General features: G+C 38.2%; 1 protein-coding gene across 1 annotated transcript in view; it reads right to left on the reverse strand.

Moving 5' to 3' along the window:
- The window catches only part of ACADM (acyl-CoA dehydrogenase medium chain), a 30,901-nt gene that overhangs the window by 12,172 nt on the left and 5,831 nt on the right, over positions 1-12,898 (reverse strand). The window contains exons 3-7 of the mRNA XM_029947656.1: positions 6,712-6,809; positions 6,528-6,597; positions 5,444-5,544; positions 4,717-4,797; positions 2,169-2,299 (exon numbers count right to left, since the gene is read on the reverse strand). Coding sequence (XP_029803516.1) covers positions 2,169-2,299; positions 4,717-4,797; positions 5,444-5,544; positions 6,528-6,597; positions 6,712-6,809 — 481 coding nt within the window. The remainder of the gene's footprint in view (positions 1-2,168; positions 2,300-4,716; positions 4,798-5,443; positions 5,545-6,527; positions 6,598-6,711; positions 6,810-12,898) is intronic.

The raw sequence follows: 12,898 nt of genomic DNA on the forward strand, positions 1-12,898 counted from the left end.
TTGGATATTATAAGGACTTTAAGAAAATGATCTGGCATTCCTTAATACTGGACAATCATAGAGGAGTTAATGGATATGTTTAAATTAAACAACTTCCTGGTAGGTTCATTTCTAGGAAAAATGCTTTACTTACCAGAAAACTGCACTGCAGAGCACACACTCACGTGCATACACACATACACACGCACACATATATTCTTAATGTTTATGTATTTACTTTGAGAGAGAGCACGAGAATGTACAAATGAGTGGGGGAGGGGCAGAGAGAGAGGCGGACAGAGAATCCCAAGCAGGCTCAGTGCTGTCAGCCCAGAGCCCAATGTGGGGCTTGATCCCATGAACCATGAGATCATGACCTGAGCCAAAATCGAGAGTCAGACACTTAACCAACTGAGCCCCCCAGAAGCCCCCAGCATGCATATATATGGAATCAGAATTTTTGCAGGCACAGAAAGATAGCCCTATTGGCTCAATTTTCTAATCACCACAGAGTCCTTGTTCTAGGGAAGTCTCTATCTTCATTCTTGCATATTTGTAGTGATGGGTAAATATATTATTTTCCATGACAACCTAACACACATTGGATGGCACTGTTGTTGGAAAGCTTGTCCTTATGTTGAGCTATAGTCTACATTTTTCCTTTACCCACTAATTCTAAACTGGCTTCCTAAAACAAATGCACAAGCCTGCTCTCCTTTCTGTGTGACATTATCTGAAAACTTTCAAAATTTTCCCAAATAACCAAACTTAATTCCTTTACTCTTCACAGCATATATTTTCTAGATGCTTCCTAATGGAGGATACTTATTTGCTTCTGAATTTATTTCATTTTTCTCAATATAGGTCCTAAAATGTATCATACAGAATTGTTAACCATGTTTCTCCTCATTTGTACTATACTTCTATCATTTAAGCAAGAATTTACATTAGCTTCTTTTTTTTAAAAAATCGTTTACTGAGGTGCCTGGTGGTTCAGTTGGTTGACTGTCCGACTCCAGCTCAGGTCATGATCTCACAGTTCATGGGTTCGAGTCCCATGTCTGGAGCCTGTTCAGATTCTGTGTCTCTTTCTCTCTCTGACCCTCCCCTGTTCATGCTCTCTCGGTCTCTCAAAAATAAATGTAAAAAAAAATTTTTTTTTAATCATTTACTTGCTTTTGAGAGAGAGGGAGACCAAGGACCCAAAGTGGGCTCTGCACTAACTACAGAGAGCCCAATGTGGGGCTCAAATTCACAAACCATAAGATCATGACCAGAGCCGAAGTTGGAGGCTTAACTGACTGAGCCACCCAGGCACCCCTACATTAGCTTCTTAAAGGCAGATACATCACACTGTTGATTCCTACTTACCCACTTTATTTTCTTCATCTTTTTTCCACAAGTAATGCTATAAATACGTTCTTCAACATTTTATATTTACACAAGTGATTTTATGATCCTTTGTTGAACTTCATTATTTTTGGACCTATACATTTAGACCTTTATATTTCACTAAAGTAATACTTTGTCTTCCCTAAAAGATAATTTGAGTTTTAAGATTGTCTTTGCTTATTGTTCAAAATCAGGGAAATGTACTATATTAATGGATTTCCTTTTCCTTCAGTCTTTGGGGAACATTTTCAAGGAGGTACTGGTATAGGGTACAGATGTAGAGATGGACAGAGCCAAGTAGACAGAGATCTGGCTTTCCTAGTCACATTCAACCAGAGCAGGTATTTTTGTTTTATTGTCTTTTACAAATTAGACTTCTGAAGAGTTAGTCTGAGGAAATAATTCAGGTCCTAAAATTAGTTTCTAAAAATATTGAACTAGGGGCGCCTAGGTGGCTCAGTTGCTTAAGTGTCCAACTTTAGCTCAGGTCATGATCTTAAGGTTCGGGGGTTTGAGCCCCACATTAGGCTCTGTGCTGATAGCTCAGAGCCTGGAGCCTGCTTCAGATTCTATGTCTCCCTATCTCTGCCCCTCCCCTGCTCACCCACTCTCTCTCTCAAAAATAAACATTAAATATATATATATTGAACTATTTATGATCTTTGGTGGACATTCCAGTTCCATGAATAAAACATACCTTAACTGTGGCATTTTTAATAATAAATGAAAGAAGGGAGGGAAGATTCTGAATATGAAGTGATTAACAAGCAATATACAGAGACAGTTAAACAACACACCAATTAGCTTTTCCTCCATTGGTTATCCACATTTTCTGACCGTTAATAATATATTCATCTCCTTTCTTTTCTGCCTTGGTCTTTATACCAGCTACATCAGAGCCAGCTCCAGGTTCTGTTACACAGTAGGCCTTAAATATATGGAAACAATAGAAAAAAAGTAAATATTAATTATTAGATTGTGAATGTTTAAAACCAGGAGTATATTTTATTTTTCAAGCCACAATGTTAGATATTTTTAAATACCTAAAACTAAAATGTTCTTAGGGGCACCTGGGTGGTTCAGTTGGTTAAGTGTCCAACTTCGGCTCAAGTCATGATCTCACAGTCTGTGGGTTTGAGCCCTGCGTCGGGCTCTGTGCTGACAACTCAGAGCCTGGAGCCTGCTTCAGATTCTGTGTGTGTGTGTCTGTCTGTCTCTCTCTCTCTCTCTCTCTCTCTCTCTGCCCCTCCCCTGCTCACTCTCTGTCTGTCTCTCTCAAAATAAAATAAAGACATAAAAAATAAAAATAAAATGTTCTTAGAGAATCAAATAAACTGCTCAAATGTAAAAACTTTTTTTAAAATTTATTATTTTGTGAGAGAGAGTGAGAGACAGAGAGAGAACAAGTGGGGAAGGGACAGAGACAGAGAGAATCCCAAGGAGGCTCCATAAGTGCAGCGCCTGATGTGGGGCTTGAACCTAAGAACTGTGAGATTATGACCTGAGCTGAAATCAAATCTGGAGCCTGCTTCGGATTCTATGTCTCATTCTCTCTCTGCCCCTCCCCCACTTGTGCTCTGTCTCTCAAAAATAAATAAATAAATGTAAAAATAAATGTAAAAAAAAACTAAAAAAAAAGTTTAAATGAAACATATTATATGTAGTATAATTTTATAAATATTGGGAGTTAAATAACTGACTTCATGAACTGTTAATCAAGGTATAACATATCTATTGACTGTTTTCATTTTCACCATTGACTTCATATTTTGAGTTTCTGCTCTTATCACTAGTAAGGGGAAAATGTAAAGTAAACCTTTATTAATTCAGAAATTAGAATAATTTAGGGACTATAGTAAATTTATTTTTACATATACTGGAGGTATCCATAACAAAATAGCCAAAAATGTTTAAAATATTTGAACTATTTTTATTTGTCCTTCTCCACCTGACTTATTTCACTTAGCATATGTTTGCACTCATAGGTCTAACAGGAGAAACCTAACAGAGGACCAGAGGGAGGGGAAGGGGGAAAGAGAGTTGGGGGGAGAGAGGGACACAAATCATGAGAGACTATTGAATACTGAAAACAAACTGAGGGCTGAAGGGGTAGGGGGAGGGAGAAAAGAGGTGGTGGGTAATGGAGGGGGCACTTGTGGGGAGAAGCAATGGGTGTTATATGGAAACCAATTTGACAATAAACTACTATAAAAAAAGAACAAAAAAAATATTTGAACTATTTTTAAAAACTTTTACCTTAGAAACCCAATTTATAAGTAATAATTATAAATATTCTTTTCAGTGCATTCAGGTAGGTTCTGCTAGGCATCTCTATGCTATAATTTTTTAACCTATTTCTAGTATTATATATGCCACAGGAAACAATCTAAATGTTTCACACAGTTCTTAGACAATACTGAGAATTAGTCTACTAAATTTCCACTTAACTAAGTTACTACTTAACTAAGAGATCTATATAAATGTTTTTATTAAGCAGTTGCCTAAAATTTAAGCACCTAAAATTAAAAACATTGATTTTTTAAATGTTACTTTCTACTCCTTCAGACCAATTTTCACCATTTACCTCAAAACTAATGACAATTTACTCTATTTTGGGATCACAATCACACCATAGATTGAAATCTATTCAAGTGATAAACTAAAGAAGTCAAAATCCTTACATAAAAAGCTTCAAAATATATCGTGTGTGTGTGCATGTGTATATGTATATCTTTTTTTTTTTAAATAGACTCCATGCCCAATGCAGGGCTTGAACTCTTGACCCTGAGATCAAGAGTCACATGCTCTACCAATTCAGCCAGCCAAGAGTCCCTATAAATATCTTTTTTTGGATCCAATTTAAAAATTTGTTGAGTAGTACCTAGGGAATTAAATAAAACTGATACATATTTTCAAGTCATTCAATCATTGAAATAAAATGATTAACTTTCCTGTCCCATAAATTTCTTATTAGTTCAAAGACTACTAGTTCAAACATCTATTGTCATACATTTAATCTGAACTTCTTGACACCATCACTCAGTTCTTGAACTGCAGAGTGCTCCATTAAGCAGATATTTCTTTCCTGGAAATGAGCTAGGAGATCATTATGACACTCATGGAACCCCAGAAACATCCTAAGTAGACACCTTTCTTCTGGAAATAAGCATGAGGATTATTATGACACTTTCTTGGCATCCCAGAAACATCATTATATCTAAATATGTTGCTAACTTTTGTCTTACTATGTTCTAGCCCAATGTATACACATTGATTAGAAAGGAGAAATAGCACCCTTGTTCCCTTCTTTAAATGTGAAATAAAGGAGTAGCTGCACATACTCACACACACGATTGGCTCCTCAGTCATCCTCCCCAAATATTTCTTTTGTTGTTGATCAGTTCCAGCAATAATAACAGGCATTTGCTACCACAGGAAAGTGACATTGAAAAAGGCAAGATATTTTTATTAATATAATAAAAAAAACTTTATTTTTATAAATTTAGAGATACTATAATTCAAAACCAGAGAACTTTTTCCCAAGGGGTAAGTCCAAAGAACTGGCCTTTATTCTTCCTTTAAGACAGCTAAAGCCATGAGGAAATAAATCTGTTAATCCAGTATTTTGATAAAAGTAAGTTATATAGGATTTGTCAGTAATATAGTATGTAAAGAATCTACTGTAGTAACATGCACAAAGAATTAAATTTAGGATAAATGATGTGGTATAAATGATCATGTCTCTTAAGAACTGCTCACTCAATTCAGCACTGCCAGCAGTGGCAGCAACCCATCCTGATCCTTCTCCTGAATGCTGGCTTTTGGCTTCACCCTTACCTAAGAACTGCCACTGAAGCAGCAGCCAAAGTGTAGTTTTCCCACAAAGACTGCGAGGACTCCAAGTACGGAGACAACAGGGCCAGAATGATCAACTCAGGGAATAAGAACTCCAGCCTTCACTGCAGAATCGTGTTAATTTAAAGAAAATTGTGTTGCACCAACTAACCTAACCTAGCAGTACTTACTACTCATTAACAGCTGAATTATGCAATTATTTTTCTAAGAAACTTACCCCCAAAGAATTCGCTTCAATAGCAGTCTGAACCCCTGTACATCCATAAGCCAATTCTTCAGTAATTAAACAAGTATCAAAAATTCCAAGTCCAAGACCTCCTGTAGTATCAAAATGTTTTAAGGCTCATTATAATAGTGTTATATTAGAAATAAAGGTGAACCATTATTGACAAGAAACTAAAAAAGTGTTCTGGTTAGCACAGTAACAAATTATATTTCTTTAAAATAAGTTTTAATTTTCGCAAAATGTTCTAGTTGTAATCTGGACCTGTTTTCTTGTTTCAACTGGATTTTGTAAAAACCTCATTCAACTGTGCCAAAACTTTGACTCTTTTACCTTAAGGAGTGACAACCTCACAGAGAAAAAAGTCTTAACAAAATGTAAAATCAAAGGTAGAATTAAAATGCAACAACTTGACCAACTCTAGAGAGAGAAATTACCAATGTCTAGGGATAAAGTTAAGGTTGAAACCAGTTATAAAGAAGGAAAACACCTCTAAGTATTAGTACAAGATTTCTAAAAGTAGACAAATACTGAAGTCTAAAGAGATAGATAAAGGCAAAAAGCCCTTTATCATAAATGACTTACATAAATGGCAACTAATATTTGAAAGACTGTGTAGAGTCTTGCAATTTTTCCTATTCATATGCATTCCAGGATTAAAATGTGAACAAAGCAGGGTGTATGGGTGGCTCAGTCAGTTAAGCATTGACTCTGGATTTTGGCTCAGATCATGATCTCACAGTTAGTGAATTCAAGCCCCTCATCAGGCTCAGCGCTGACAGTGGGATTCTCTTGCACTGCGCTTCTCCCGCTAACTCGGGCACTCTGTCTCTCTCTCTCAAAATAAATAAACTTTAAAAAAAATGTAAACTGCATGCCTGGGTGGCTCAGTCAGATACACGTCAGACTTTCAGCTCATGTCATGATCTAGCAGTTCGTGCGTTCGAGCCCCACATTGGCCTCTGTGCTGACAGCTCAGAGCCTGAAGCTGCTTGATTCTGTGTCTCCCTCTCTCTGTCTCCTAAAAATAATAAATGTTTAAATAAATAAAATTTTTAAAAATGTGAACAAAGCTTACCGTAACATTCTGGAATGTGTGTATTCATTAAACCAAGTTCCCATGCTCTTTTAATTAGGGGCAAAGGGTACTAAAAGGAAAAAGAAAGGTAAAGAAAAAACAGTTATATTAAAATCTAGATAGTTCAATTATATAATGTTATAAAAATGTAAAACCTTTTTCTCCTTAAAATGCATATAACTACCTCGCCAGTTTTATCATATTCTGCAGCAACTGGGATTACTTCTTCCCTGGCAAATTTACGAGCTGTAGCTTGAAACTCTTTTTGCTGCTCAGTGAGCTCTAAAAGAAAGTCATTTAGAAAACATTAAAATAAGACAATGAGCTGAGGAAAAAAGTCCTATGAAATTAGTATGTGGAAATTTATTATGGAGTCTTTAAGTCTTGATTAACCAGAAAGTTCACAAGAACCACAAGGACCACAATACACTTTCAGACTAGCAAGATTACATTGTATAATATAAATAAATTTATGTCAATACAAGTACCAAAGGAGATAGGTTAAGATTTCTAGCTTTTACAAAGGGGTAACAGATATAAACTTGTTTTACTCATCCAAATGGTGAGGGTAAAAAAAATTTCTTTTTACTTATTACTAGATTTATCAAATGTTTACTAACACTAAAATGAAACTAATATGTAAGACATGCTATGATCCTAAGAATCAGTCTAACTAGAGAGATGAGACATGCTCAGTGAGATCATAAACCAATAATATTTGCTCCAAACTATCATACAAGAATCCCAATATTATACTTTCAATTTTACTCTCCCTTTAAACTGAGATAATTTAAGGTTATAAATTAGCACAAAGTGAACCAGTAAAAGTGGTAGCACAGTTTCTCAAAAGTTAACAATAACATAAAATTCTGGAGAAGCCAAGATGGCAGAGAGGAAGGGAGCTCTGTAAATTTCATCTGCCCCATCTATCGAACTGAGAAGGACATTACTCTCATCTGCAAGAGTGGAAGGAGAAAATACAGACTCCAGAAAGAAGACAATCTCAAAGATGCCTGAGTGAGTGAATGCGAACTGGGGAGAATGGAAAACGGACCAGCCTGAGAAGGGCAGAGGAGGTGGGAGCCCCAGCACAACACAGGGAAAGCGCGCAAAGCCCCTGAGAAACAAAGGGAAGAGAAAGAGAAACTGAACACGCTCATAGTACTGTCTCTAGAGAAGAGATAAAGAACATTTAACCCCGCATGGAGAGAAAAATTCTCACTCCATATATAACCGCTGGGCAGGCCAAATCCAGAATCTGGGTGGCACAAAGGAAAAAAGAGCCTCCACCCCCGCGCGGTGGCAGCCCTACAGGCACATACTTTGGCCTAGGCTGCAGGAGTGGGAGCACACACCTCATGTCCACAGCATTGGCTGCGGGTATCCCGGGGGCCAACTGGGAACAAATAGCCCCCACCCCTACGCGATCCCAGCAGGGAGTTGGCAGCAGATGGGGCGGGGGGGGCACGCTTTGGCAGCAGGAGAGAGCAGCTCACTTCCAGCAGCACCAGGCGCCTCTGTCAACAACGGCGGGAATCCCAGCGGGCGCCCAGAGAAACTGATCCCTCCCCCTACGAGATCTCAATCCTGGCAGGGGGCTAGGAATTGGCATTGGCATCTATGGGGGCGCAAATATGCCCTCCTGCAGTGCACCTCACCTCCGGCAGCATCAGCACAAATCCCTACAGGCACCAAGAGAAACAGCTCACTCCCCCTATGCGATCATGATCCTGGCTGGGGGCTGGGAGTTGGCAGAAGTGTCTGTGAGGGCTTGCACTTCACCTCCTACAGCAACCTCACCTCCAGCAGCGCATAGACAGCACAAATCCCTTCAGGCGCCTAGAGACACTGCTCCCTCCCCTTACGAGTTCCCGGCTAAGAAACCAGCCACCAAAGCAAGTACATCTCATCTGTGGTAGCATAAAAGTGCATGGACTAGGATTTTGAAATGAGGCGGGCCTGGAAAATACAGCATGGCTCAGCTGCGGCACAACGAGATTGGACTCATTAGAGTAGCCTGCAGTGCTTAGTTCCAGTTGAGCTTGGGGCGCCGCCATTCATCCTCTGCAGCCACCATGGCAGGGCCTCCAAAGGCAACCCCTGAGACCTACATACACCAAACCACACCTATCTGTGAGTGGGACCTGCTGCCTTTTTTTTGGTACTTATTTTGTATTATTATTACATTTTTTACTTTTTAAAATTAAAAAAAATTTGCTCCTTATTTCTTTTTCCTTTCTCCCTCTTTTTTTCCCCTTCCTCTTGCCATCCAGATATATTCTCCCTTATCTCAACCTTATCTCTCCCCTCGACTGGTTACATACTTTTAGACTGTCCGCTGTCCTTTGTTGTCTCTGCCCCCCCTTTATTTTTTTTCTTCTCTTCTTTTCATCTCTTTCCTCTCCCTTTTCTTTATTCCTTTCCCCCTTTTAATTTGTTTGTTTCATTTGTCTGTGCGTTTGCATGCTTCTGTTCCCTCTGTGTTTATCTGTCTGTCTGTTTTCCTTTTCAGAGTTACCCCAAGAAACAAGCCAAAGTGCACATGACGGTGAGTCCCAATATTGCTGAGTAGGGAAATAAAATAATCAAAGGCACAACAGGAGAATCTTGGAGACACCATTAAAAGAATATTTCCTGATACGACAGGCCCTGGACAGTCAATAAGTCCCCTTTAACAGAGCAATACTAATAAGTGCACAGTGCACAACAAGCTTTTTAAAGTCACTGGGGTTGAAAAAAGCATCAGAGAAGCAACTGAGACAGTGACTAGGGAATTTGAAAATAGGTGTGATGAGTTTAAAAACGCTATAAATGAGGTGAATAATAAAATGGAGGCAGGAACACCAAGCATTGATGAGGCAGAGAGAAGGTGAATTGGAAGACATAGTTATAGCAAAAGAGGAAGCCGAAAAATAAAAAAAAGAGAAATTGATCCAGGAGCAGGAAAGGAGAATTCGAGACCTGAGTGATACAATGAAACGGAACAACATCCATATCATAGGAATTCCTGAAGAGGAAGAACAAGAGAAAGGTCCTGGAGGGATACTAGACCAAATTAAAACTAAGAATTTCCCAAATCTGGGAAAGAAATAGACATTCACATTCAAGAGGCACAAAGAACCCCCTTAAGACGTAATTTGAATCGACCTTTTGCATGACATATCATAGTGAAACTGGCAAAATATAAAGATAAAGAGAGAATTCTGAAAGCAGCTAGGGAGAAAAGGGCCCTCACATACAAAAGGAAACCTATCAGAGTGGTTACAGACCTATCTAATGAAACCTGGCAGGCCAGGAAGGAATGGCAGGAAATCTTCAATGTGATGAACAGAAAAAACATGCAGCCAAGAATCCATTATCCAGCAAGCCTGACATTCAACATAGAAGGAGAGATAAAGGTGTTCCCTAATAAACAAAAATTGAGAGAATTCATGACCAGCAAACCAGCCCTACAAAAATCCTAAGAGGGACTCTATGAGGGAAATGTTGCAAAGAATACAAGGTGCCAGACACACCACTATAAACATGAATTCTAGGGAGAATACAATGACTCTAAACCCACATTTTTCAATAATAACACTGAATGTAAATGGACTGAATCCTCCAACCAAACAACACAGGGTATCAGAATGGATTAAAAAACAAAATCCAATTATTTGCTGTCTACAAGAGACTCATTTTCAACTTGAAGATACCTTCAGGTTGAAAGTAAAGGGATGGAGAAATATCTATCATGTGACTGGAAGCCAAAAGAAAACCAGAGTAGCCATACTTCTATCAGACAAACTGGACTTTAAAGGAAAGGCAGTAACAAGTGATGAAGAAGGACATTATATAATAATTACAGGGTCTCTACATCAGGAAGAGCTAACAATTATAAATATCTATGCACCAAATTCGGGAGGGTCTAAATACATAAAACAACTAATCACAACAGAAACAATCTTATTGATAAGAATGTGCTAATTGCTGAGGACTTTAATACTCCACTGACAGTAATGGATTGATGAACCAGACAGAAAATCACTAAAGAAACAATGGACCTGAATGACACATTGGAACAGATGGAATTGATAGATATATTTAGCACTCTACACCATGAAGTTAGGAAATTCGCCTTCTTCTCAAGTGCACATGGCACATTCTCCAAGATAGATCACATACTGGGGCATAAAGCGGCCCACCATAAATATAAACGATTAGGGATCATACCATGCACACTTTCAGATCACAATGCTATAAAACTTGAAATGAACCACAGGAAAAAGTCTGGAAAACCTCCAAAAATGTGGAGGTTGAAAACCACCCTACTAAAGAATGATTGGGCTAATCAGGCAATTAGAGAAGAAATTAAAAAATATATGGAAACAAATGAAAACGAAAATACAACAATCCAAACTCTCTGGGACGCAGCAAAGGCAGTCATAAGAGGAAACTATATTGCAATCCAGGCATATTTCAACAACAAGCACAAATTCACACAAAAGCACAAATCTAACAGAGCACAAACCAGAACTAGAAGGGGAGCAACAAGGGCACCCCAAAACCCAGCAGAAGAACAGAAATAATAAAGATTAGGTCAGAAACAAACAATATAGAATCCAAAAAAACAGTTGAGCAGATCAATGAAACCAAGAGTTGGTTCTTTGAAAAAAATAAACAAAATTGATAAACCTCTAGCCAGGCTCCTTAGAAATAAAGGGAGAGTACCCATATAGACAAAATCATGAATGAAAATGGATCTATTATAACCAATCCCTTAGAAATACAAGCAATAACCAGAGATTACTATGAAAATGTATATGCCAACAAACTGGACATCCTAAAAGAAATGGACAAATTCCTAAATGCACATGCACTACCAAAATTCAAATGGAAAGAGATAGAAAGCATGAATAGACCGATCATCAGTGAAGAAATCAAATCTGTGATCAAAAATCTCCCAATGAATAAGAGCCCGGGGCCAGATGGCTTCCCAGGGGAATTCTACCAGACATTTAAAGCAGAGCTAATCCCATTCTTCTCAAACCATCCCAAAAAATAGAAATAGAAGGAAAACTTCCAAACTCAATTCTACGAAGCCACCATCACCTTGATACTGAGACCCAGCATAAAAAGAGAACTACAGACCAATATCCTTAATGAATATAGATGCAAAAATACTCAACAAGATACTGGCAAATCTAATTCAACAGCAAATAAAAAGAATTATCTATCATGATCAAGTGGGATTCATTACTGGGTTACAAGGCTGGTTCAATATTCACAAACCCATCAATGTGATACATCACATTAACAAAGGAAAAGATAAAAACCATATGATCCTGTTAATAGATGAAGAAAAAGCATTTGACAAAATACAGCACCCTTTCATAGTAAAAACCCTGAGAAAGTTGGAATAGAAGGAACCTACCTAAACATTATAAAAGCAGTTTATGAGAAGCCCACAGCTAATATCCTCCTCAGTGGGGAAAAACTGAGAGCTTTCCCCCTGAGATCAGGAACACGACAGGGTGTCCACTCTCACCACTGTTGTTAAACAGAGTGCTGGAAGTCCTAGCATCAGCAATTAGACAACAAAAGGAAATAAAATGCATCAGAATAAGCAAAGAGGAAGTCAAACTTTCACTTTTTGCAGGTGACATGATACTCTACATGGAAAACCCGGCAGACTCCACCAGAAGCCTTCTAGACCTGATCAATGAATTCAGTAAAGTTGCAGGGTACAAAACCAATGTACAGAAATCAGTGGCATTCCTATACACCAATAATGAAGTAGCAGAAAGAGAATCAAGAAACTGATCCCGTTCACAATTGCATGAAAAACCATCAATACCTAGGAGTAAACCTAACCAAGGATGTAAAAGACCTGTATGATGAAAACTATAGAAAAACCCATGAAAGAGATTGAAGACACCAAGAAATGAAAACATATTTCATGATCATGGATCGGAAGAATAAACATTGTGAAAATGTCATTACTACCCAAAGCAATCTACACATTCAATGCAATCCCCATCAAAATTGCACCAGCGTTCTTCTCAAAGCTAGAACAAGCTATCCTCAAATTCGTATAGACCCACAAAAGACCCCAAATAGCCAAAGTAATATTGAAGAAGAAAACCAAAATGGGAGGCATCACAATCCCAGATTTTAGCCTCTACTACAAAGCTGTCATCATCAAGACAGTGTGGTACTGGCACAAAAACAGACACATAGACCAATGGAATAGAATAGAGAACCCGGAACTGGGCCCACAAATGTACGGCCAATTAATTTTTGACAAAGCAGGAAAGAGTATCCAATGGAAAAAAGACTGCCTCTTTAGCAGGTGGTACTGGGAGAACTGGACAGCAACATGCAGAAGAATG

Source organism: Suricata suricatta, chromosome 8 (genome assembly GCF_006229205.1).
Source record: "Suricata suricatta isolate VVHF042 chromosome 8, meerkat_22Aug2017_6uvM2_HiC, whole genome shotgun sequence".
NCBI lineage: Eukaryota > Metazoa > Chordata > Mammalia > Carnivora > Herpestidae > Suricata > Suricata suricatta.